At 40.5% G+C, this 27,591-nt stretch overlaps 1 protein-coding gene across 3 annotated transcripts in view; it reads right to left on the bottom strand.

The window, feature by feature from the left end:
* The window catches only part of LOC134218147 (ankyrin repeat domain-containing protein 29), a 655,185-nt gene that overhangs the window by 616,734 nt on the left and 10,860 nt on the right, over positions 1–27,591 (bottom strand). Inside the window, exons 1-3 of one of the 3 annotated variants that reach the window (XM_062697026.1) lie at positions 26,422–26,493; positions 25,576–25,932; positions 12,232–12,938 (exon numbers count right to left, since the gene is read on the bottom strand). In XM_062697026.1, the coding sequence (XP_062553010.1) occupies positions 12,232–12,243 (12 nt within the window). In that variant the 5' untranslated portion in view covers positions 12,244–12,938; positions 25,576–25,932; positions 26,422–26,493. Of the gene's footprint in view, positions 1–12,231; positions 12,939–25,575; positions 26,381–26,421; positions 26,494–27,591 lie in introns of those variants that run through there. The other 2 variants (XM_062697025.1, XM_062697027.1) reach the window with 2 other exon arrangements.

Raw genomic sequence — 27,591 nt, 5'->3', positions numbered from 1 at the left:
TAGAATACTTTTCAAAGTGAAAAAGTACTCGTAAAATAAAATCATTCGGAATACTTTTCGAGGGATACCAATACTTTCACACAAAAAGGTGCTGGTTGCATCTGACAATTCGTGACAGCGCTTGCTGGTTGCAGATGAAGTTACATTTTTTCCTCTTTGCAAGTCCCGTCCCAGTACTCGTCGATAGAAAATCCTTCCGCACGCGAAGGCATATGAGCAAATCAAACCACCTTCCTTTTGCCAGTGGAGATATATCAGCTTCCACACTAATATTCTTCCTCCCCCTTCATACGGGAGCTTGGCAGAAGGAAGGTCGTATGATATGTGCCATCACAAATATTGCCCTCCGCTCGCTTTCAAATCGACTTCTATAAAAACATTCTTCATGCCTGCCGTATCCTAACGGAACTATCAATTCTATACTTTCGCCTCTAATTCTATCATGAACATGTACGTCTAAGTTTGGAAGATGATATTAGTATTTCCATATCATTGTAAAACATTTTCAAGAGTTTCTATATTTCTATATAACTGAAAAATTGACCTAATTGTTTTATGATACAATCCCTTGACGTTCTATTGAAGTTCTTCAATTCTGGGTAAATAAACTCCTCTGGTTCAATTCTTGCTAGTCTGGGTTAGATGCTCAGTAGTTGTCTTCGTTGGAACCTCCAGATATCACAGACTCGTTGACATCGAAACAGCTTGTGTATCGTGGTTTCTAGTTCTCCTGGACACGTTTCACAGTATGGATTGTCTACTACGCCTCGTTGGTACAGCAGCTCACGATGTTTCATTTTTTTGTGCATAACCACAAACCAGTTGGATTTCTACAGAGATGTCAAAGATTTGCTATGCAGATGTTTGAAGATAGTTCTACAGTCTCGATGCTCCGCTGCTACAAATCCAGAACTCAGATAATGAAGATAGATCGCTTGAACCGTTGGTGTGTTTACCAAATGAATCGGCAATTGAGTCAATTCCATTTTTAGTTCAGAGATGTGGCTAAAAATAGCTGAAATGGGGTTGTTTGGATGATGCTGGGTCATTAGGCCGAAGGCCGTTAGGCCGTAGATCATTAGACCGAAGGCCATTAGGCCGAATGGTCATTAGGCCGAACGGTCATTAGGCCGAATGGCCATTAGGCCGAATGCGAACTGGGGAGTGACAAGTGAGTAGTGCGAAGTGAGGAAGAAGTAGAACGGAAGAAGGAAGAAGGAAGAAAGAATAAGGAAGAAGGAAGAAAGAAGAAGGAAGAAAGAAGAAGGAAGAAGGAAAAAAGAAGAAGGAAGAAAGAAGAAGGAAGAAGGAAGAAGGAAGAAGGAAGAAAGAAGAAGGAAGAATGAAGAAGGAAGAAGGAAGAAGCAAGAAGGAAGAAGGAAAAAGGAAGAAGGAAGAAGAAAGATGGAAGAAGGAAGAAGAAAGAAGGAAGAAGAAAAAAGGAAGAAGGAAGAAGGAAAAACGAAGAAGAAAAAAGAAGAAGGAAGAAAGAAGAAGGAAGAAGGGAGAGTGAGAAAAGAAGAAGGAAGAAGGAAGAAGGAAGAAGGAAGAAGGAAGAAGGAAGAAGAAAGAAGGAAGAAGTAAGAAAGAAGAAAGAAAAAGGAAGAAGGAAGAAGGGAGAAGGTAGAAGGACGAAGGAAGAAGGAAGAAGGAAGAAAAAAGAAGGAAGAAGGAAGAAGCAAGAAAGGAGAAGGAATATGGAAGTAGGAAAAAGAAAGAAGGAAGAAGGAAGAAGGAAAAAGGAAAGAAAGAAGAAGGAAGAAGTGAGAAGGAAGAAAGAAGAAGGAAGAAGGAAGAGGGAAGAAGGAAGAAGGAAGAAGGAAAAACGAAGAAGACAGATAGAAGAAGGAAAGTGCAAGAAGGGGGAAGGAAGGAGGCGTAAGGTGAAGAAAGAACTTCTCATTTTTCACTTTTTTCTTTTTGCTAATTCAGCCTTATGGCCATTCGGCCTAATGACCATTCGGCCTAATGACCTTCGGCCAAATGGCCATCGGCCTAATGGCCTGACACCGTTTGGATTTTGTAATAAACTATTCAAGAAGGGCAGCTGGTCAACCAGACTTATTAACCTATTTAAAAGTAGCGATTTTGCTTTTGTCTCAGGACAGTGAAGATTGAGGCCACCTCAGGACTTCGGGAGAATTATGTTTGCAAATGCTACTCTTCGTAAGTTTTGCCCATACCAAATGAATTTTCCAATCTCTGCTTTAATTTTGTTAGCGAATTTTCTTGTAAGAGGGATGTTCGAAGCCATATACCATACTTTTGAGTTGATATAGGAATTATTCAAAATTATTTTTTGAACTAGATTTAACTTTCTTGAATGATGCAGCCACAATCGGATTCGTAGACCATTTAGGACAGCTTGCCAGTTAACTTTCTGTGCTTGTTTGATGTTGTCTCCGAATTGCACTCCTAGGATTTTTATGTAGTTCTCAATGTTAAGCCATTCCGTATCTCCCGTACGATTGACATTCCCGATCAATACAGCAACAGTTTTTTGTGTGTTCAAAATGGCACTAGAGACGATTCCGAAGTTTTTGAAGATATTGACGACTCTTACTACTGCTTGTTCATTTTCAAGAAACATGGAAACATCGTCTGCATACGCATTCAGCATAGCGTCTCTTGAAAGGGGGCTTCCGAGTCTCTTGAAAGGAGGCTTCCGAGCCTCTTGAAAGGAGGCTTCCGAGCCTCTTGAAAGGAGGCTTCCGAGCCTCTTGAAAGGAGGCTTCCGAGCCTCTTGAAAGGAGGCTTCCGAGCCTCTTGAAAGGAGGCTTCCGAGCCTCTTGAAAGGAGGCTTCTGAGCCTCTTGAAAGGAGGCTTCTGAGCCACGTGAAAGGAGGCTCTGAGCCTCTTGAAAGGAGGCTTCCGAGCCTCTTGAAAGGAGGCTTCTGAGTCTCTTGAAAGGAGGCTTCTGAGCCTCTTGAAAGGAGGCTTCGAGCCTCTTGAAAGGAGGCTTGAGCTCTTGAAAGGAGGCTTCTGAGCCTCTTGAAAGGAGGCTTCTGAGCCTCTTGAAAGGAGGCTTCTGAGCCTCTTGAAAGGAGGCTCTGAGCCTCTTGAAAGGAGGCTTCTGAGCCTCTTGAAAGGAGGCTTTGAGCCTCTTGAAAGGAGGCTTTGAGCCTCTTGAAAGGAGGCTTCTGAGCCTCTTGAAAGGAGGCTTCTGAGCCTCTTGAAAGGAGGCTTCTGAGCCTCTTGAAAGGAGGCTTCTGAGCCTCTTGAAAGGAGGCTTGAGCCTCTTGAAAGGAGGCTTCTGAGCCTCTTGAAAGGAGGCTTCTGAGCCTCTTGAAAGGAGGCTTCTGAGCCTCTTGAAAGGAGGCTTTGAGCCTCTTGAAAGGAGGCTTCTGAGCCTCTTGAAAGGAGGCTTCTGAGCCTCTTGAAAGGAGGCTTGAGCCTCTTGAAAGGAGGCTTCTGAGCCTCTTGAAAGGAGGCTTCTGAGCCTCTTGAAAGGAGGCTTCTGAGCCTCTTGAAAGGAGGCTCTGAGCCTCTTGAAAGGAGGCTTCCGAGCCTCTTGAAAGGAGGCTTCTGAGCCTCTTGAAAGGAGGCTCTGAGCCTCTTGAAAGGAGGCTTCCTGAGCCTCTTGAAAGGAGGCTCTGAGCCTCTTGAAAGGAGGCTTCTGAGCCTCTTGAAAGGAGGCTTCTGAGCCTCTTGAAAGGAGGCTCTGAGCCTCTTGAAAGGAGGCTTCTGAGCCTCTTGAAAGGAGGCTCTGAGCCTCTTGAAAGGAGGCTTCCTGAGCCTCTTGAAAGGAGGCTTCTGAGCCTCTTGAAAGGAGGCTCTGAGCCTCTTGAAAGGAGGCTTCCTGAGCCTCTTGAAAGGAGGCTTCTGAGCCTCTTGAAAGGAGGCTCTGAGCCTCTTGAAAGGAGGCTTCTGAGCCTCTTGAAAGGAGGCCTGAGCCTCTTGAAAGGAGGCTCTGAGCCTCTTGAAAGGAGGCTTCTGAGCCTCTTGAAAGGAGGCTTCCGAGCCTCTTGAAAGGAGGCTCTGAGCCTCTTGAAAGGAGGCCTGAGCCTCTTGAAAGGAGGCTCTGAGCCTCTTGAAAGGAGGCTCTGAGCCTCTTGAAAGGAGGCCTGAGCCTCTTGAAAGGAGGCTTCCTGAGTCTCTTGAAAGGAAGCCTGAGCCTCTTGAAAGGAGGCTTCCTGGAGCCTCTTGAAAGGAGGCCTGAGCCTCTTGAAAGGAGGCTTCCGAGCCTCTTGAAAGGAGGCTTCTGAGCCTCTTGAAAGGAGGCTTCTGAGCCTCTTGAAAGGAGGCTTCTGAGCCTCTTGAAAGGAGGCTTCCTGAGCCTCTTGAAAGGAGGCTTCTGAGCCTTCTGAAAGGAGGCTTCTGAGCCTCTTGAAAGGAGGCTCTGAGCTCTTGAAAGGAGGCTTCTGAGCCTCTTGAAAGGAGGCTTCTGAGCCTCATGAAAGGAGGCTCTGAGCCTCTTGAAAGGAGGCTTCCGAGCCTCTTGAAAGGAGGCTTCTGAGCCTCTTGAAAGGAGGCTCTGAGCCTCTTGAAAGGAGGCCTGAGCCTCTTGAAAGGAGGCTTCTGAGCCTCTTGAAAGGAGGCTTCTGAGCCTCTTGAAAGGAGGCTCTGAGCCTCTTGAAAGGAGGCTTCTGAGCCTCTTGAAAGGAGGCTTCTGAGCCTCTTGAAAGGAGGCTTCTGAGCCTCTTGAAAGGAGGCTCTGAGCCTCTTGAAAGGAGGCCTGAGGCTCTTGAAAGGAGGCTTCTGAGCCTCTTGAAAGGAGGCTCTGAGCCTCTTGAAAGGAAGCCTGAGCCTCTTGAAAGGAGGCTTCTGAGCCTCTTGAAAGGAGGCTTCTGAGCCTCTTGAAAGGAGGCTTCCTGAGCCTCTTGAAAGGAGGCTTCTGAGCCTCTTGAAAGGAGGCTTCTGAGCCTCTTGAAAGGAGGCTCTGGAGCCTCTTGAAAGGAGGCTTCTGAGGCTCTTGAAAGGAGGCTCTGAGCCTCTTGAAAGGAGGCCTGAGCCTCTTGAAAGGAGGCTTCTGAGCCTCTTGAAAGGAAGCTCTGAGCCTCTTGAAAGGAGGCTTCCGAGCCTCTTGAAAGGAGGCTTCTGAGCCTCTTGAAAGGAGGCTTCTGAGCCTCTTGAAAGGAGGCTTCTGAGCCTCTTGAAAGGAGGCCTGAGCCTCTTGAAAGGAGGCCTGAGCCTTTTGAAAGGAAGCTTCCGAAACTCTTGAAAGGTGGCTTTTGAGCCTCTTGAAAGGAGGCCTCCGAGCCTCTTGAAAGGAGGCCTCCGAGCCTCTTGAAAGGAGGCTTCCGAGCCTCTTGAAAGGAAGCTTCCGAGCCTCTTGAAAGGAGGCTTCCGAGCCTCTTGAAAGGAGGCTTCCGAGCCTCTTGAAAGGAGGCTTCCGAGCCTCTTGAAAGGAGGCTTCCGAGCCTCTTGAAAGGAGGCTTCCGAGCCTCTTGAACAGGGAATCAATATTCGGGCAACGCCTAACAATATACTCTTTGTCATCAACAGAGTTTGTTACTGACAAACGCACCTAGCGACAAACCTTTATCCGAACCCGAACACAATATGACAAGAATCATTTGCCTTGCATGCTCTTATATTTCCGAGAATACGATGCTAATTTTGTAATCATTGTTTGATTCTCGAATATTGCCATAAAAGCAGAAAATATAATAGCATAAAACCGAAATTTGCTCTAGAAATAATGCAAAATAACGGTTTGAAAAGTTAGCAACAAGATTGTCTTCTTTTTTGTTGCTGACAAAAATTTTCGGATCTTTGTCATTATTATTTCCGACAAAAACAAAGCTTTGTCGTTGGTTCGCTTTTGTCGCTTGTTTGGCAAGCGCATTCCAGAAAAATTGATTCACTGCTCTTGAAAGGAGGCTTCCGAGCCTCTTGAAAGGAGGCTTCCGAGCCTCTTGAAAGGAGGCTTCCAAGCCTCTTGAAAGGAGGCTTCCAAGCCTCTTGAAAGGAGGCTTCCAAGCCTCTTGAAAGGAGGCTTCCGAGCCTCTTGAAAGGAGGCTTCTGAGCCTCTTGAAAGGAGGCTTTGAGCCTCTTGAAAGGAGGCTTCTGAGCCTCTTGAAAGGAGGCTTCTGAGCCTCTTGAAAGGAGGCTTCTGAGCTCTTGAAAGGAGGCTTCTGAGGCCTCTTGAAAGGAGGCTTCTGAGCCTCTTGAAAGGAGGCTTCCAGCCTGAGCCTCTTGAAAGGAGGCTTCTGAGCCTCTTGAAAGGAGGCTTCTGAGCCTCTTGAAAGGAGGCTTCTGAGCCTCTTGAAAGGAGGCTTCCTGAGCCTCTTGAAAGGAGGCTCTGAGCCTCTTGAAAGGAGGCTTCCTGAGCCTCTTGAAAGGAGGCTCTGAGCCTCTTGAAAGGAGGCTTCCTGAGCCTCTTGAAAGGAGGCTTCTGAGCCTCTTGAAAGGAGGCTTCTGAGCCTCTTGAAAGGAGGCTTCCAGCCTCTTGAAAGGAGGCTCTGAGCCTCTTGAAAGGAGGCTTCTGAGCCTCTTGAAAGGAGGCTTGAGCCTCTTGAAAGGAGGCTTCCTGAGCCTCTTGAAAGGAGGCTCTGAGCCTCTTGAAAGGAGGCTTCCTGAGCCTCTTGAAAGGAGGCTTCTGAGCCTCTTGAAAGGAGGCTCTGAGCCTCTTGAAAGGAGGCTCTGAGCCTCTTGAAAGGAGGCTTCTGAGCCTCTTGAAAGGAGGCTTCTGAGCCTCTTGAAAGGAGGCTTGAGCCTCTTGAAAGGAGGCTTCTGAGCCTCTTGAAAGGAGGCTCTGAGGCCTCTTGAAAGGAGGCTTGAGCCTTCTGAAAGGAGGCTTCCGAGCCTCTTGAAAGGAGGCTTCCGAGCCTCTTGAAAGGAGGCTTCCCAGCCTCTTGAAAGGAGGCTTCCCAGCCTCTTGAAAGGAGGCTTCCCAGCCTCTTGAAAGGAGGCTTCCCAGCCTCTTGAAAGGAGGCTTCCCAGCCTCTTGAAAGGAGGCTTCCCAGCCTCTTGAAAGGAGGCTTCCCAGCCTCTTGAAAGGAGGCTTCCCAGCCTCTTGAAAGGAGGCTTCCCAGCCTCTTGAAAGGAGGCTTCCGAGCCTCTTGAAAAGAGGCTTCCAAGCCTCTTAAATTATTGAAATTTATTGAAAACCCTGAAAAAAAACCTGAAAAAATCAGAAAACCCTGATTACAACTGAATTATTCTTGGATTGAATTTAGATTGCATTTGCATTGGTTTTGACAATATTAGTCTAATTAATTGCATTACATTCGTAATGGACTAGGACTTGAAATTGGAACGGAGAAAGAATGGATTCGGGAAGCTTTTGGATTGAATCGATTAAATTAAAATATGATAGATTTAATGGATGGGTTGGATTTGCATTGGTTTTGGAATGAACAGACCTAGAGATGATATTACAGAGTTGCATTAGCCCCAAATATGCCCCTATGCCAAATTTGGGCTCAATCGAAGAAAAAAATTCGAAAGGACCAACCGCACCCTAGGAAATGCCGCAATGTTATCTTCCCATAAGAATCGAGTACACGGACAGCAAAAATCGCGGTGCGTTGTTTCCTGTGGGCGGTCCCAACGCACCATCTGTTCGTTGATTTCAAGGCGGCATACGACAGTATAGACCGCGTAGAGCTATGGAAAATTATGGACGAGAACAGCTTCCCTGGGAAGCTTACCAGACTGATCAAAGCAACGGTGGATGGTGTGCAAAACTGTGTGAAGATTTCGGGCGAACACTCCAGTTCGTTCGAATCGCGCCGGGGACTAAGACAAGGTGATGGACTTTCGTGCCTGTTGTTCAACATTGCGCTAGAAGGTGTCATGCGGAGAGCCGGGTGTAACAGCCGGGGTACGATTTTCAACAGATCCAGTCAATTTATTTGCTTCGCGGATGACATGGACATTGTCGGCCGAACATTTGAAAAGGTGGCAGAACTGTACACCCGCCTGAAACGTGAAGCAACAAAAGTTGGACTGGTGGTGGATGCGTCAAAGACAAAGTACATGCTTGTGGGCGGAACCGAGCGCGACAGGGCCCGCCTGGGAAGCAATGTTACGATAGACGGGGATACTTTCGAGGTGGTCGAGGAATTCGTCTACCTCGGATCCTTGCTAACGGCTGACAACAACGTTAGTCGTGAAATACGAAGGCGCATCATCTGTGGAAGTCGGGCCTACTACGGGCTCCAGAAGAAACTGCGGTCCAAAGGATTCGCCACCGCACCAAATGTGTCATGTACAAGACGCTTGTAAGACCGGTTGTCCTCTACGGACATGAAACATGGACAATGCTCGAGGAGGACTTGCAAGCACTCGGAGTATTCGAGAGACGGGTGCTTAGGACCATCTTTGGCGGTGTGCAAGAAGACGGTGTGTGGCGGCGAAGAATGAACCATGAGCTCGCCCAGCTCTACGGCGAACCCAGTATCCAGAAGGTAGCTAAAGCCGGAAGGGTACGATGGGCAGGGCATGTTGCAAGAATGCCGGACAGCAACCCTGCAAAGATGGTGTTCGCTTCCGATCCGGCAGGTACGAGACGACGTGGAGCGCAGCGAGCGAGATGGGCAGACCAGGTGCAGAATGACTTGGCGAGCGTGGGGCGTATCCGAGGATGGAGAGATGCGGCCTCGAACCGTGCATTGTGGCGTCAAATTGTTGATTCAGTGTTATCTGTTTAGATGTTAACTAAATAAATAATAAAATGTTTCCTGTGGGCAGCACCGCGTGTACTTTTAGACAACTTCAATCTTTTAAATATCTTGGCTGTGCATGTACACAGCATATGTTTCAAAATCGACAAATTGATTTGAAATATGCGAAAAAGAATCCACATGTCTTGGAGGGACTCGAACCCTAAACCTCCTTCTCTCTAGATAGGCGTGACAACCCCTACCCAACAAGACAACTTAAAGGCCACGATTGCGCGGTTAGCCGTTGTTGGAGGCATAGAGTGTGATGCTCTCGATAATAAGCAATGTGGGCTTGCTTGACTGTGGATATACAACAGTAAAAGACATGTGTGACAAATCAAGCATGCGAAAGATATTCAATTTGCAAAAAAGACCTAACTTCTGTGAAGGTTGGTATTCGGATTCTGATGGCTTTTCCGCAAACGTGACCATTAAGTTTTGTTGTGTAGGGGTTATCACGTCTATCTAGAGAGTAGGAGGTTGAGGGTTCGAGTCCCTTCAAGACACGTGGACTCTTTTTCGTAAATTAAATATCAACTTGTGGGCCCTCCTTAGCCGTGCGGTAAGACGCGCGTCTACAAAGCAAGACCATGCTGAGGGTGGCTGGGTTCGATTCCCAGTGCCGGTCTAGGCAATTTTCGTATTGGAAATTGTCTCGACTTCCCTGGGCATAAAAGTATCATCGTGTTAGCCTCATGATATACGAATGCAAAAATGGTAACTTGGCTTAGAAACCTCGCAGTTAATAACTGTGGAAGTGCTTAATGAACACTAAGCTGCGAGGCGGTTCTGTCCCAGTGTGGGGATGTAATGCCAATAAGAAGAAGAAGAATAAATATCAACTTGTCCATTTCGAAACATGTGCTGTGCATATGCACAGCCAAAATATTTAACAAAAACCCAGATTAATCCACCTAGCGTTGGTGGTGCCTTTCTTGCATTTAGTAAAGACACCAACCTTATATGGGGAGAATATGGTTCGATGTACCATTTTCTTCATAACTTTAAAACGCAATGACCGATCGTTATAAAATTCAATAGTGATCAGCAAGGCTTTGTCCCCTGTCGAGTGAAACTTGTTGCAAGAAAATCGGTTAAGGATTTCTATACGAAAAGTTGTCTAATGTTTTTTTATAGCTTTTGTGCACACACATACACACACACATACACACGGACAGACAGACATGTGCTAGGCTCGTCGAGCTGAGTCGATTGGTATAAAATACTATGGGTCTCAGAGGCTTCTATAAAAAGTTCGTTTTCGGAGTGAAATGATAGGCTTTCGGTACAACTTAGTTGTACGAGAAAGGCAACAACATGATTTTCGTACGGCCGAGTTGCCGAATAATATCCAATTAATTTTAATTTATTATTTCTTAAGGTAATATTAGTCCTTGACGTTTCATACATTTTGAAGTCATTTGGCATCGAAAAAAATAATTGTCAAACGCGGTTTGGATTTTCGAATTCTACACGATTTCTCTGTCATCGTGTGTAGCTCTTCGGTGCATGTTTGGTAATTGATGTGTGTGTAGTTTGTTTTCAAGTTTCAAAATTTGAAAATTTTGTTTCGGTTAATGGAGTGAATATGAAAAGGAGTTATATGCTAATTGAGGAAGTGTAAGTCTCTTCAATGGACGCCTTACTCCCAGTTCCTCCAACAACAAACTAGTGAGCCTAGTGTTGAGGTTTTCTTTGGACTTGGGTAAACCGGCGGACTTTTCAGCCGTTTCGCCATCTCCTCCAGTTTGTTTTCTTTCCCACCTCGCCCCCCTTCAGTTACGCGGTTTGTGATTCAAGACACCAACATATGTGCACAAAGAAGCAAATCCATGCTCACACCGTCCCAGCTATGAAGCCCCAGAGGAAAAGAATCGTTGGAGGTCGTTCTCTGTGTGTCTCCTACACTGTTTTTACCTCTTTTTCGGAGTTTATCTCTCGTGGAAATGTTCAAGAGGACACGGAGCTTAGGCTCAGATTCGCCTCACAGCCACAGTAACTGTCGTCGCATCGGCCCTGTGGGTCGAGCAATCGGTGGCGAGCGAAAGTATAAGTACTGTTTCCATGCTGTGTGCCCACAACAACCGGTAAGGACGGAGTAAAGTCGTAGTGCTCGTTTAGACCTGCCGGTTCGACACTGGAAGGCCTTTTGTAATAACGTGCTAATTTTCATTTTTATTTAAAAAAAACTAATAAGGATCACACGGATTCAAACCTTCAAGCAACGATGCTATTAATCATTTAGTAATCTGGGCTCGATCATTTAGTAGTTTGTCAAAAACTCATTCAGCTGAATTTTAAAATTTGATGTATATATATACGAAAGGTTTTCTACTATTCCCTCTGTTGATTCGTTCTTTGAATTCCACTAATAGCGGAGTTATAGTAATAATTGCAGTAACTTGAACTAAATTATTGAATTCTTTTTTATCATGTGATATACGTGACTTACCTTCATTATTAGTGGAATTTAAACAACGAACTATTAGGCAGAGCTGTAGAAAAACCATCGCGCTAGAAGTCCACCATACATCACATTTGAGTATTTAAGGATTTGATGATTTGACTCACATTACTAAATGATCGATAACATCCTTGCCTTCAAGATGAAATTCAACGAAATGATAATAATTTAATTCCTTCCGATATTGTTTTACACAGCATTATTACGCACTAATCAGAGTTATTGTATTTTGATAAGACTTAATACGCGACCATTATTTACCGAAACTATATTATAAGCTTCTTAAATATGTGCATTGATACGGGATAATTATCTCCAAGCTTAAATCACATTTTCGATAATAATCATACTTGATAATAAAATTTTTAAATAAAATATTTAAACTTACAAATTTATTAAATAGATAGTTCAGAGTTCCATTACTATTTTAGAGAAAAAAAATACAAAGGTTGATATTCATTGGTAATTTGATAACCAATATTTATCTGACCCATTTTGTTGAAAGAAACTTTGTCCCAGCAGTACTCACAGAAAAGGCTCACCAGTGCACCAGGTGCAATCGAAAAAGGCGTTTTCATAGTGGCAATAAAACCCACCGGACTGGATCTGATGAGTAGTGCAAAACCATATCACGGACCATCGATTCCTAGCGCTGCAGCCACTTCCATATGTGTATGCGTTTTCCCAGTATCTCAATCTCAACTTCCTCCTCCCGCATCATCCGCAAAACTGTGTATGTAGAACAAACTGTTATTACTCGCTTCGAGGGCGTACATAATAGTCCATAACTCTTCATAACACAAGACTGCACATTACCTTCTTGTCGACGACGACTTGAATGTTTCTTCCCTCAGGAGAAAGGTTCTCCCTCCCAGTAAATGAATAATATAGTATTAATCAACAGTAATTGAAAGCAGAGAGCACTGGAAGATCCAGGTAAGTAGGGGGACTGTCTCATTTTCCATCTTACGCTCCCACATTCATTCACGAGATCTTAACAAAATGTATCATTTTCAAACCATTTTATATTGGGGATAAAATATCACAATAATAATAAACGCTATGTTTAATATGGCAACTATGAAATGAAGAATCCAAGCAGTTACCCTATATATATATATATATATATATATATATATATATATATCGTTACGTTACCTTCAATGACATTCCAATCCACTGATCCGATTTGTCGCTGGCTGTGCTACGGACGCGGTGACGACGCGCTGCTACTGGAACTGCGAACCAATCGTCGCTCCTGCCGGCACAAAAGCAGAATCCAATAACTCTAATAACCGTCAGAGGAGGTGGCGGGCGTACCGGAATATCCGCAAAACTTTACGATTTCAGGACGAAACGACAATACCGCGATGTTGGGGGAAGGGGCAGCGCGCGCGGTCGAAGCTCTTCAAACTGAAGTTTAATTAATTATATTGCTTTTACCATTCAACTGCAAAGGTGTATCACTTCACTTCACTTTCAATCGACGATTCATAGAAAAACTGCTTTAAATTCTGCACACATAAACTTCCATTCAATTTTGTGATTTCTGCTTCCTCGTTTTTGTGTTGTTGCCTTTGCTTGCTTTTAATTATCGAAGATTGATATTTTTCGCAGTACGTTAACTTCACTATTGATGGAGGGATACTCGCCCTCTCTCTATCGCTTCTATTGCACTCGTGTCGCAAGCAGTCGCAACGCTTCGATGGATTGGAATTTAGTTTTCCGCTTCAATTTTTGTTATCACTGATTCGATAAGTTTTGAGCTAAGGCCCTATTCCATTGACCACTGCGGCGTACACAAACACTGACTCTATTGGAACTCGTCATTCACGCACGGAACAATGACGATCGTTTGAGGAACTCTGCAAAAGAAAGGAGAAGACACTGTAATTAAAATTTATCTGGTATCGCTACTATCTGCTATAGGATGAGCGTGGAACTATTGCATAAATGGTGATTGCATCAAATTTTGATGGGCTTGATGAGCTGAAGGTTATTTAAATGGGTGTACTTGGACAAGTTGCTGATGTTGAGATATTATATTTCTAGATATTTTCCTGATACATTTCTGAATATGTACTCCAGAACAGTTTTGGCATCCCAAAGGAATATTTCAATGCATTTCTGTTATTTTTATTCAAGGGTTGACAGTATGTAATGAAAAAACCCAGAATAATCCACATAGCGGTGATGGTGCCTTTCTCGTGTATTATAAAACAAGAAGACACATAAGAGTAACAAAAAAAGCACATAAGAGAGGTCAAAATTGCACTTTAGGGAGATACATTCAGTTATTTCAATCAATTCACATTTATTTGCATTAATTTGAATGCATTGCAGCAGTTTTTGAAAAAAAAAAAATTTCGATTTTGAATTTTTTTTTCTCAAGGGGGGACCCTTTGGGAAGAATGGGGAAAAAATCAATGTTTTTTTAATAACTCCGGAACGCAGTAGCCGATTAGGCCAATTTTCAATAGCGAAAAATAAGGAAGGATTCCGCGTCCAATGCAACCTGTTGCAAGCCAATCGGATAAGGCTAAGTACAAAAAAGTGCGTCTCACATTTTTTTTGTACACACACATACATACATACATACATACACACATACAGACATCACCTCAATTCGTCGAGCTGAGTCGATTGGTATATAACACTATGGGTCTCCGAGCCTTCTATCAAAAGTTCGGTTTTGTAGTGATCCTATAGCCTTAACGTATACTTAGTATACGCGAAAGGCAAAAAAACACCAATCTGTGCGCTAAATATGCGTAAACACAGATTAAATAGTATTTTCAAGGGTGTTGCAAATATTAGGCAGAATGGCCATTAGGCCGAATGAGAAGTGAGGTAGGAAGAAGGAGGAAAAAGGAAGAAGGAAGAAAGAAGAAAGAAGAAGAAAGGAGGAAGGAGGAAGAAGGAAAGAAGAAGAAAAAAGTAATAAAAAGGAAGAAAAACCCAGATCAATCCACCTAGCGTTGGTGGTGCCTTTCTCGCGCATTAAAATAATAAGAAAAACACATAAGAGAGGTTGAAATAGCACTTCAGGGGGATAGATTTTACTTTTTCCATCAATTCATATGTATTTGCGGTCATTTGAATGCATTGCTGCAACCTTTGAAAAAAACATTTTTTTTTCGTTTTTGCAGAAAATCAATGTTTTTTCAATAACTTTTGAACGCAATGACCGATCGGACCAATTTTCAATAGGAAACAACTAGACCGCAATCCGCGTCGACTGCAACTTGTTGCGAGCAAATCTAATAATGCTAAGTACCAAAAAGTGTGTCTCACATTTTTGTACACACACACACACACACACATACATACACACATACAGACATCACCTCAATTCGTCGAACTGAGTCGATTGGTATATAACACTATGGGTCTCCGAGCCTTCTATCAAAAGTTGGGTTTTGGAGTGATTCTATAGCCTTTACGTATACTTTGTATACGAGAAAGGCAAAAAGAAAAAAGAAAGTAGAGCGAAGAAGAAACAACAAAGAACAAAGAATGGAGAAGAACTAAGGAAGATGAAAGAAGGAAAAAGCAAGAATGAAGAAGATAGAAGCAAGAAGGAAACATAAAAAAGAAAGAAGGAAAAACTTCTCATTTCTCACATTTTGCTTCTTACTTCTAATTCACCATTCGGCCTAATGACCTTCGGCCTAATGGCCTGACACCGTTTTAAAGTAAGACATTTAGACATTTCAGAGTCATAGCCGAACAACCGCTTTTCCGATAGTTAGCCAAAGACACAGAATTGACCAATCGGAAAATGGCAAGTTTGATTCGCGCTCCGATTATCAAGTCAAATCCATCCTAAATCGAGTCAAACACGAGATACAAGCATACCTCGATAGTACTCAAACAAAAAAAAAATTTTTTTTTTTCGTTTTGTTTTCTGCACGATTTTAGTTAAAATTTTAAAATATTTTGATCATGGCACATGCGTAGGGTCCTTCATATGCTACGTCATTTAATTTTACATCTGATTTAAACACCATCGTGAGCTGATAGCGAATTTAGTTGTAGAACTTCAAAAAGCAGCGTTTCATAAATGTTTGTCAGTCTTACGAAGCACACATTATTCTATTATTATAAACAACTGAAGGAACATCTGAAACAGCTGATTAGATTCTCAAAAAATATTATCAGCAATGATTGAAATTGTGTGGGTATGGATGCATAGATGATTTTCTAGAATAGCTATCCATTTAATTGAACGATTATTATGTTTATGAATTATTTTATCTATCAAGGAAGTTCGTTCCTGTTCTAGATCCCGCCCCCAAGCATTTAATAGACCAAAGAATATTTCTCCGAGGAGTAAATTGAATCCATCATGGAATAGTGTTTCTTAAAATTGATTTTCAATTGTTTAATTCAGTTTACAGTAAGTTTAGTTCCAATCTATCCAATTGTCATGTTAGCGTTACTAAAATGAGGACATTTTTTTTTTTTGACCGGAAAGTTATTTTAATTTTATTTATTTTGTTATGTTTTTCAGTTATTTATTTTATATAATAATTATGGTCTATTCCAAGAGTTCCTTAAAAAATCATCCTTGGATTCCACTAGATCAGGAGTTCCTTTCAAGATTCCTCTAAGACGTATTACTGGAATTCCAGAAGAAGTTTTTCCTGGAACAGCAGTTTCTCCCAAGGGTCCTTCCATGCAATTTTTTTTCCAAGAATTAGCAGCAATATCTTAAAACAATAACCACGGAAATTCTTCTAGAAACTCTCCCCAATTTTCTTTCAGAAATTCCTCCATGAATTTTCTCAAACATTCCGTCACGAATTTCCCTGGAAATTACTTCAAGAATTTCTCAAAAGATCTTTTTACAAGTTCCCAAGAAAAATTCTTCATGAATTCCTCGGAAATTTGTTTTGGAATCTCTACAGAAATTTCTCAAGCTATTCTGCATAGAATTCCTTCAAGAACTGCTCCGGGAAGTTTCTTTTTAGGAAAGAATTTTTGAAGGAAGTTCCCAAAGCATTTCCTGGAGAATTTCCTATAGTATGTTCGGGAGGAGGAGATCACAAATGAATTTTTTGGATAAATTCTTAAAGGATTTTTCGATGGATTTCCTGGAGAAATTTACAGAGGGATTCCTTGAGGGATTGAATAAAATGAAGTTCATAAGTAATTTTCAGAGGTAAATATTTTGAAATTTCCAAACAAATTTTACATAAAGTTATGAAATAATTGCCGACTGAAATTCGAAAGAAATTCTGGTAAGAATTTCAGGGGTGTTTTAGGAGCAGTTCTTTAGTTTCCTGAAGAACAATTCCTACATTTTCAGAAAAAGTCTTATCTCTATGGTTGACCGAGAATATGTTGAATAATAGTTGTATCATAGTGGTCAGGTTTCCCACGCTAGTTGTGAGTAGATCTCCATCCAATGACGTATATTTAAAAACTTTATCGCCAGACATCACCTCAATTCGTCGAGCTAAGATGTTCGGTAGGGGCCCTCCTTAGCCGTGCGGTAAGATGCGCGGCTACAAAGCAAGACCATGCTGAGGGTGGCTGGGTTCGATTCCCGGTGCCGGTCTAGACAATTTTCGGATTGGAAATTGTCTCGACTTCCCTGGGCATAAAAGGTATCATCGTGTTAGCCTCATGATATACGAATGCAGAAATGGTAACTTGGCTTAGAAACCTCGCAGTTAATAACTGTGGAAGTGCTTAATGAACACTAAGCTGCGAGGCGGCAATGTCCCAGTGGGGGATGTAATGCCAACGAAGAAGAAGGAGAAGAAGATGTTCGGTATATGGAAGTCGGCCCTCTGGGCCTCTTATCAGCACTTCGTTTTTTGGGTGAACATATAGCCTTTTCATTACACCTTGGTGTACGAGAAACGTAAACACGATTCTAAAGATTAGATTTACACGGCCGTGTAAAAAAAATCCGTATAAATCCGTGTAGATTCGGGTGTAACTTAGAGTGTTATCCCGTTTTAACATCTTCGAAATTTTTCTTGTTTTTTGCCTTTCTCGTATACAAAGTATACGTAAAGGCTATATGTTCGCTCCAAAAATGAACTTTTTATAGGAGGCCCGGAGACCCATAGTGTTATATACCGATCGACTCAGCTCGACGAATTGAGGTGATGTCTGTGTGTGTGTGTGTGTGTGTGTGTGTGTGTGTGTGTTTGTGTGTATGTGTGTGCGTCTGTGCGCACCCACCCAAAAAAATGTCACTCATTTTTTAGCTACTTATCCTTAACCGATTTACTCGCAACAAGTTGCATTCGACGCAGGACACTCTGCCATTGTTTCCTATTGAAAATTGGTCAGATCGGACTATGGGCTCGGAAGCTATGACCAAAATACCACTTTTTTATAGAAAAATTGAGTAAAAAAATGTCACCCATTTTTCAGGCACATATCCTTAACCGATTTACTCGCAACAAATTGCATTCGACGCAAGATACTCTACCATTGCTTCCTATTGAAAATTGGGCAGATCGGACTATGGGCTCAAGAGTAATGGCCAAAATACTATTTTTATAATGCACGAGAAAGGCACCATTACCGCTAGGTGGATTAATCAGGGTTTTTTAAACTCATCTCAGTGTTATGAGTCATTACGAATCATAATGAAGGTTCCTTCAAACCAACGCGATTCGACTGTTGCTATTGTTGGCAGTTTGTCGCTTTGATTGACCAGATCATTTCGGTGAAAAAACGGGACAAACGCACTTGCAAAACGGGACATATCAAAAAACCTTGTAATAAAATTCAAGAGCTGTGGAAATTTCAAAATTTATGGGCCTAATTTTTATTTTCCGTACAAGAAATTAGGAATATTTTAGAGTGAATCATTCATCACCAGTGGCGTTGCCACGGGGGGGAGGGTGTTTGGACATAACTCCTCTCCCGCCCAGAGACAAAATTTTTAAAAGAAATTTTTTTTCGAACCCTCTCAAATTAAAAAAAATATATTCAGAAAAACCCCCCCAGTCCAATTTTTGGCTACGCCACTGTTCATCGCCATAGCCTTTTATTGTATTAATTTAGTTGTGGCGTTTGTGCCTTAATACTTAACTACAAATATTTTACTCTTCAAAGGGGTCGCGGACAAAAAACACCAAGGAACAGAAAATTACGCATCTTTCAATATTTAAAAAATAAATGGGGAATTTTGAAATTTTATTTTAATCTACTTTTAGACATGCATTAAGGATTTTATTATTGACCAATATCAAAAACTTTTTCAATACTGAACAATTGAAAATAACAAACAATAGTCAAAATACCCTGCCAAAGGCCGGTTTTGATTATTGGAAGGCTGAGAAAAAATGGTTTTAAGAGAAAATGTCAAAAGACAAATACGAAAAGAGCAATAGCAATAGGGCAGGATCATTGATTTCGTGTGCCGCATCCCTTTCCTTTTTCATGAATATAAATCTGCAAATGAGAATAACAATAATCTAAACGAGGAAAGAACATCAATATAATGTAATTTTAATAATTTCCATGAATATGATTGGCGCATTAAATGACAAATCTAATCATTTCGTTTTGATGGAATTTGATTTAAATGACGCTAAAAGTAGCCGCAAACTTCGGTAATCTTGTCCATTGATTTTGTTCCTCGCAAAAAAGCGGGACTCATGCAATTTCGTCGCGGAAAGTAAAACAAAATCTTGGCCTGTTTAAAGTGTGGTTTACAGCTTGGATTATCGGAGATTTCGGCCGGATTGAAATTTGAATCGGGTCGAATTTCAAATTTTTCATAACGGAATCACATAGATCCCATCCACACACATGAGAGCAAAATTTGTAGACATTGCTCCTGATGTGTAAACTAGTGGAGAACTAGAGGACCTTAAATCTAGCCCTTATCCGACCAAATTTTCCCTCGGTTTGAAAGTGCCTTAAACTCGAGGTCAAGGGTTCAATTTCAGACTCGTCTATTTCCTACTTTGTATTTCTAAGGGAGCATCCATAAATTACGTAGCGCTTCGAGGGGGAGGGGAGGTTGCCCGAAGTGTGACAATCCGTACAAAGTGTTTAAATGATTCATACAAAAAGTGTGACATAGGGGGCCAATTTTTGCGTTACGTAATAAACGGATGTTCCCTAATTAGGTTCTTTCTGATCGAAGTAGGTCGCGAAAGAAGTCGGACGCAAAAATTTCTAAACGCGTCAATTATCTCGAGTTTTGAAGAAAATTTTGAATCCAGCTTAATGCCTTTAACCTAGAGTTTGAATGGCCATCGAAGACTACGGTGTTAAAGGGACTCCATTCGCCGTTTGACGACGAAATAGAAATTTCGAAGGAAGCACATTGATGGCAGCATCAGTTTCGGAGGCAGTATGAAGACTACAGCGGTGACAATTAGGACGAATCCAGAATCCAGGAAGCGGTGGTTTTGGAGGCTACGCCACTTTCGGTGACAAAAGAATGCTATCATCGAACCGAACCGATGTCCGGATGTATTATTGGACCTCATTTTGCCCAGTTTCAAATTATGATTCCATGGGGACATGGACTGTAAGTCGTTGTTAGTGAGTGGTAAGTACCTTCATTGATAAAGGTGAGTGAAACATTGTAATGTGACAAAAAAGTAATATCGTAGGGTACAGCGGCGGGAAGCCGGAATTTCATTTCTCATAGTATCCGAAATCTAAAAAATGCTGTATTTCGTTGTAATTTACGGGTTGATGGTTTCAAAATCAATTCCAGGCCAGGAGTTGAGAAGATATTTATATAAGGTACCCCGGGGCAAGTGGGACCTAAAAAACGCTAGTTCAGCAAAATCGCTAACGCATACTTAGAAAACAGGGTATTTCAGGACATTAACCACGGATACATCATTATATGCTTCAGATCATGGATGGAGTTTTATTGCTTGTCAGACTTTTGTTTTTGGCCAAAAAAAGGGATTACAATGTTAGCAGATATAAAAACAAGACAACAGCCAGTTTACTGTTTAATTGTCTGTTGTCTGGTTTTACATTAGCTTACTTTCTAACCAAATGTGCTAGATGGAAGAGATAAGCAAATCTTTGTTCACTTTTCGAATGAATGTTTCTCTGTTTAACATAAATTATTACATAAATTAGAACTTCAAAAGGAACGTTTTTATTCAGGCGGTGTTGTAAATTTGTAATAGAACGAAATGGCCAATTTATGTCTTAAGCACTTTATTTATCTGAAAATCTGTTAATCTGATGCGAAGTTTAAAAATCATAAAACACAAGACAAAACTAGTTGGTCTATTGTAGGATAAATAGATTGTTTGCACTGTAAACGGAAAAAATTGCATAGTTATAACCTTTGCTCTTTTCCATGAGGGAGTTAATTTTCAGAAAGTAAAATACACATTTGGTAAATCAACTGTCCATTACTTCTTAACAACTAAACCAACGATATCAACTGCATTTGATTCAGATCCATATGATATATGAGTGTCGAAGTTATTCTTCACTAGACAACAATCTAAAAACAGGTAAAATGGCTCTAACGAAATGTTGTTCAAACATGTCCCACTTGCCCCATGTATGTTAAAAATCAAGGGAAATTGAAAATTGCAGATTTTGGCTTTAATCAAAACTTTTAAATAGTTTTTGATGTCACATAATTATTTAATTGCTCAAAATATTCACTTTCCACATCTTTGATGAATTTAGAAACGACTATTTTGTTGGAAATCCATTAAATTAAAATAAAAGTGGTAAATTTTGCCGGTAGTCTAAAGTCATGATTAAACAATACCATTAGTATGGTGCCGCAATTGGTTTTGGGTTTGGGTTTCATTGTTTTTGTGTCAGGCGAATACGTTGATAATTCTGCTTCATCTTTCTAGAACATTGTTAACATTAAAAACGTTCACCGTTTCATCGGCAGCCATAGTACCCACTTACCCCGTATTTTCACTTGGGTACCTTATATACAATGTATACGTACCCTATATTTATATATAATATTGATTATATTCATTATTCAGATTGTATTCTTCAAGAGCTCATTCGTAGTAATTATTGCGATTGGTAATGTTTTATGATTAATAAAATCTGTTCCTCCCCTTTCCTACTTTGTATCTTATATAAATGTTATTATCCATTTTATTCCTTCCTAAAACACTTACTGTTGTACCAATAACTAGGGAGTGGCAAGATGTGGCCTTAAAAAACCCTACTCAATAAGCACAGGCTCACTAGCACCACGATTAGTCATCCAAAAACCAGGTCGCACATAGCAATTTTTCTGAACTAGTTACGTCTAGGTTGTTCGGGGTACGAGTAGAAACTGAAATTTATTTGATTTCCATTTTGAATACACAGCTCATGTTGGTCACTTACTTTTCATATAAATTGAAAATGCACCCATGTAAATAAAATAGCAATTCTATGTTCAAATGTCAGCAATAACTAATTAATTATTCTCCGATATCAGGCAAACAAAAATAATACAATATACCAATGTTTTCAATGCGAGCGTCCTTCGAAAAATAAAACACAATGCAACTCTGTGGATGGCCACCTTGAAGATACGATATCTCTTTCAAACACAGGAAATTACCTTTCCATTTCATTTTTTTAAATCTATTCTATTTTTTACTTTATTTTTTCTTCTTTATATTCCAATTCACCTTTTGACCTCAAGTTGAAAAAAAAAAAACCAAATAATAACGCGATGCAAATGTGTATCGTAGGTATTATTAGCTGAAATAAAAGTGAAGAATTGCTCACCTTGAGCAATTGATTGTTCTGAGCAATTGATTGTATTCTCGCGTAGGATGAACAATAAGGAAAATGAAGGAATTTTATACAAAATTATTCGAGCACAAGAAACATGATTACACTGAATCTTTGTTCGGTAAACCATTCAACTCAAAAGACACAAAAATTAAGACAGACGATGTGTTCTCGCTTGGCGTATTCGGTAATAGCGTATTCGGTAAGAACGTCAAGTCAAACATAAATTTCTACTGTGATTAATACAAAATTAAAAGATCGATCACGAGATTCGAGAAATTTTGTTCGGTTTTATGAGGTTTGTAAACAAATTAATGATTACGCTTTACATCGCGTTTATGTTTTGTTACAATCAAAATACACGTCACACCAGGCATTCCGTTTACCAAAACGAACCCTGCCACACTGTCTTTCCCATTCATCCAAAATCCCAGTGATTATTCGTGGAAGTGCAGATGATTCGTTGGCTTCCATTCAAGCGAGTAATCACGTCAACATTTTCCTACCTATTCCTTAATTGATCTGCATTCGGACACGGCCGGCGCTGGTATTGCTTAATTTTTGGTCACCAGTTTTTACACATTGAAGATTTTGTTAGTCTTAAACATCATCTATTGGTTCTTTGTGTAATTACAGCTGACCCCTATTCGACCCAAATCAATATCTGTGGTAACGGATGAAAGTGATTCTACTCTCAATTGTCCAGACTTGTATCACCTACGAATTTGTGCGAATTGCTCAATACTAATGCTAATGCTAGTTGCCATTATAACTGAAACATATTTAAAACCTGAACTCTCCATCAAAAGAGATCCAAATTATTTTGTCTACAGAAATGATCGTCTTGACAGCGCCTGTGGTGGGGTCGCCATTGTCATTGACAGACGTATCAAACAAAAATTATTCACTTCAACTGAAACCAAAGTTTTTGAAACCTTGGGAGTTTCTGTTGAACACAATTTTGGACAATTATCTTTTATTTCTGCCTACTTGCCTTCTCAAGGATGTTATCGATCATTTAGTAATTCGCGTTCGATTATTTAGTAGTTTGCTTAGACTAAATGATAACAAAATTCCAATCATTTAGTTTAAGTTACCGCAACTAGCGCTATAACTCCGTTACTAGTGGAATTAAACAACGAACCATAAGGTAGAGTTGCAGAAAAACCTTCGCACTAGAAGTCCACCATACAACACATTTTGAAATTCAGCTTCTGGAATGAGTTATTGACAAACTACTAAATGATCGAACGCGAATTACTAAATGATCGATAACATCCTTGGGTGCAATGGGCACCGAAGGAATTTGTTGAGAGGTGATCTTCAAATTCTAACTCGCAACAAAACTCTAACAAATCCAATTTTTTTATAATTGGTGACTTCAATGCCAAACACCGTTCACGGAATAATGCTCAAAGCAATTCCAACGGTAAAATTTTATTTGAATATTGTTCTGCGGGATATTTTGTGGAATATTTTTTATTTTTTATTTTTTTTTTGATTTTTTTACTAATTCCGAAATGCAATGTCCGATCGGGCCAATTTTCAATACCAAACAATGGGACCGAATTCCCCGTCGCTTACAACTTATAAATCAGATAATGCTAAGTTAAAAAAGTGTGTCTACAATATTTGTATAATTTCAATAGGAATCAGTAGGATAGGAGAAGTGAAAAAAAATCTCGTGTCAAAATCGCGCGATTGCAAATCATCGGCGAAATAATATGATTCGGCCGGTTGTGGTTCCGAAGATTGTGGTGGCGAAGTGACAATCAGGGAGCCCCTCAGTTTAAACTTTTTATGTCGTTTAAGAAAAAGTGACAATTTTGGGGGCATTTTAGTTCCCGGAATCCTTGGTTCATCGAGGTTATGCTGTTACTATCATGAACGCTACCACATGATCGTGTACATTATTCGGGCTCAAGGAAAATGCATTTATAAATGGATTTAAAAAACTGCAAAGTGAAAAATTAAAAAAAAAAAAGTGTTTCCGAAATCAAATTGAATGATTCCTGATGCCGTCGATGTATGTGTTGTGTATGTTTGGAAGAATATCGAAGTTGCTTGGTTTATTCTTCTGTTTCATGTGTGATAGTTGTTGAGACAGTGCTGATCCGCCAAAAAAAAAATCCATTTCAAGCTATGTGTACCCACACTAGGATTATTTTCCTCGATCCAGAAAACCTCTGTGGTGAATAGTGGAAAGACCGGAAATCTCTTGGAAAATTTGGTGAGATCTATCCTTGTAGCCTTATTATCTTTCAGTTGAATGAACTATGTATTGTTTTCATGTCTCTTCATTAGCCTGTTGTAGGACAGTCATAATTATCTTTCTTAATAAAATATCTCTTGTTAGTTTTATCAATACTAGCAGTATTTATTCCCGTCATGATAATGGATCATCGCTCTCACCGACAATCTGTAGGTCGGAAAAAAATGTTCAAATGGCCTCTTATAATTTATTTTTTTGTCATTCAATCTATTCTTTATTAAAATAAATAGAATGTTCTATAAATTTCATACAATAAACTTTTACTCTAAATTCTGTAGCTTGATATATTCTCTGACACTCTTATTACATTAATAGTGAACATTGTATTCTTCAATTTTATTAAGTGTTTGTATTGGTTGTATTCCCTATGTTACTTCTTTATCGTAATATTTGCATGAATGAATGAACCTTTAATTAAATTCTTGCAGATCTGACTGTATTCATTATATTTCTATTATTTTTAAACGATTTTATGCGTTTATTTTTTTTTTAGAAAACTTCCCATTATATTCATAACTAATTCAATTTGACTTTATTGATAGTGGACCATCTAAATTGTAGCACGTTTTAGCTCTTTATCTTTCCTACCTTCATCACTTTATAAATTTATGTATTCATAAAAATTACCATTAAATACGTACAGGGCATCGTTTGCTGCTATTGCCGCGGATATTGTGGGAGTCCCAGGTATCCGGTTCACGCTTCAGTAAGCAACGGTGGCTCTTCTCGGCCTTCTACTCCCTTAGTAGTTAGTACGAATAAGGGCGTCCTTGTGAAGTTTTGCTGTACCTGTTATGATCAACTAGTACATCCCGTTCCCAACATTTTCTGAAGAAATCTTTTTTGCTTCAGAAGTGAATCCTTTTTGTAGTACTAGTCTTCGTAACAAAAAGGGCACCATTACGGAGCATGAGATCTGATCAAATTATTCGTAGTACTACTTGATCAACACCCCCAGTTGGGTGAGGGATAGAGGATGACAAACACAAAACACACACACAGGAATCAGTAGGATAGGATTTTCCGTCGGGATAAGGGATAAGTGCTTGAAAATGGTGCTTGAATTTTGCGCTCATACAACATACACATACACACTCATATACACACCCACACACAGACTTCACCTCAGTTCGTCGAGCTTAGTCAATTTTATAACACTATGCCCAAGCAACCAAAAGTTCACATTTTACCTAAATTTGTTTCTAACCGAACCAATAAGTTCACTCTTGGTTCACATCGAGTTCCTAACACCTTAACAGAACTTCAAAGTTCACTTTTGCGCTCCAGCCATACAAAAAATTACTTAAAATGCAAGCTGATTAAGCCGAAACATCCCATCTTATCCGTACTTTTGGTTGCTTGGGTGGGTCTTCTTTAAAAATTTTGTTTTGAAGCGAACTTATAGCCTTCATGTATAATTAGAGTGTGAGAAAGGTAAAACGTTAAACTACATAGTTATTTTTCCACTCATTCATAATTTATCACGGCGCAATGATTTCGTTCCTACTCACCTTTTAATAGTTATGTAAGCGTAACGTGTCGAATTACTCCACTCGAATAAAACATTTGTAAACAAAAACAAACTTGGGCACACAATCAAAAACGGCACAAGAACAGCGAAGATTCAAGCCGGAATGTACAGATGCGAGAGAATATGATGAGCCAGAAATACGATAGCAGACAGAGAGTAAGGATGGTGAACTTATGAACACGTTCTTATTCGCGCGGTCACTCCTCCAGGCACACCACGAAATTTTATGTCACCGTAATCACACTGATAACTATGAGTTTTAGTTCGGAAGACACCGAGCCGCGCTTCTAGTCGATTGAACTTGAAACCAACTAATAAGTGGAGCTCCAAATGAAAACTAAGCGGAAAGCAAGAAAAAAAATAATAGAAGAAAATCGCGACTTAACTCGAGTCGCACGCCCGGTCTGACGCGTGAGAGTTTGTGTGAGTAAACACGCTCAGCTGGAGTATGAACCGATGTCGACGACGACGACGACCGATCACGCTTACGTTCACTGCACCTATTACAACATCTATATTTACTAGACGAGTGCGCGATTCGAACCTCTTTTACTAGTAATGACACGTTGTACGATGCACTGGTTGGATGCACCCCGCACTCAACACAGCCGAAGATGGCACGCTGAGCCTAGATTCGCTCGGACCGCGGTGCGCGACATCCGGAAATACGCATATTGACACGTTCCAAGACGCCGTTATTTGCTTGACCATCGTTGCGACCGAAAAAGAACCTATCGCTTGAAGGTTTCTTCCTTTCCTTTTGCTGTTCAAGTTGAAACTAAAACTTAGGAAAAAAAGCACTTGTTTCGTACCGCGCAGCACTGACCATTGATAAATCTGATACCAGCGAAGATTCAACGATCCCTTCTTGCTGGCTTACCGACAGGGAGCACACAAGAGATAGCGCGCGCGCATGCAAACAGGCGGCCGGCGGCGCGTAACGAGAGCATGGTTTGAGTTGTTTCACGCCAGCCAGCCCAACTCAGCTGACGGGACCACAACGTGCTTCAGGCGAGGACTAGACACAATTGGTTGCTTGATTAGCTGCTCTTTGCCGGTCGAATGCGATGAGGTTCGTCTGCAGATCTTGTAAAATCGCATTGCATTCTATTGTTTGCAGAGAGTTTAATGTTCGATTGATGGATGATGGATGTATCAGCGCGTCTTCATAAAAAAAAAACAATGTTTACCGTCTGTGGGTTAATTACTTAGCCTGTATACTTCTGCATATTGAATTCTTTCAAACCTCCAGTTGGGATGCGATGTGGATCCCACTTTCTTTTCACTTTTTCGTTCCGTTTTATGCGGTGGCGATCATTACTGTTATTGAATGTAATTCACATGGCAAGGTCAATCTAGATCCAGAACTAGGTTATTTTCGTCTAAAGAGTCGATGTTTCTGGGCTATTGCTTTTTTCGGCAATGAGTACTAGAAGACGCTTGACTCAAGGATACATAGTCTTATGACAAATGACGACATTCCATTAAAAAAAATTGAAAATAATTTTCTGTTCTAAACGGTTAGACAAAATTTAGGCAACTTATAGTCAACTTAAACATACTTATGTAATTTGATTCAAGATTTAATTCTACAGGTTTTCCCCGGTAATCCATGATTATCTTCAGACTTTTTCTGTTTGGAAGATTTCAACTCCGTTTGAATTTTTCATAGGCTTTTATCGGTGTTCTCACACGAACTAAGCTCAAAGTAGAAGGGAATATCGAAAGTAATGAAAAATAGAATCGAAAGGTATTGTAAGCGAGCGACAAGTAATAAATTTTTATTTATTAAAAAAACGGGAAAAACGATCATCAACTTCATTTAGAAACGCTAGAAAACGAACTGGGAACAATATAAGCAACATTTAAATTCAGACCCATTTACAAAAGGTGGAAAGATTGATTTAGTTCAAGAACTGGAATGTTTTTCCCAAAAAGGTAAATGATAAGATTTTAAATGCTTTCTACAATAGTTGTCCTACTAAACAGTCGTCCT

Source organism: Armigeres subalbatus, chromosome 2, assembly GCF_024139115.2.
Source record: "Armigeres subalbatus isolate Guangzhou_Male chromosome 2, GZ_Asu_2, whole genome shotgun sequence".
Taxonomy (NCBI): domain Eukaryota; kingdom Metazoa; phylum Arthropoda; class Insecta; order Diptera; family Culicidae; genus Armigeres; species Armigeres subalbatus.
Note: the sequence above shows the minus strand (reverse complement) of the source record. Positions and strands in the feature narration are given on the sequence as shown.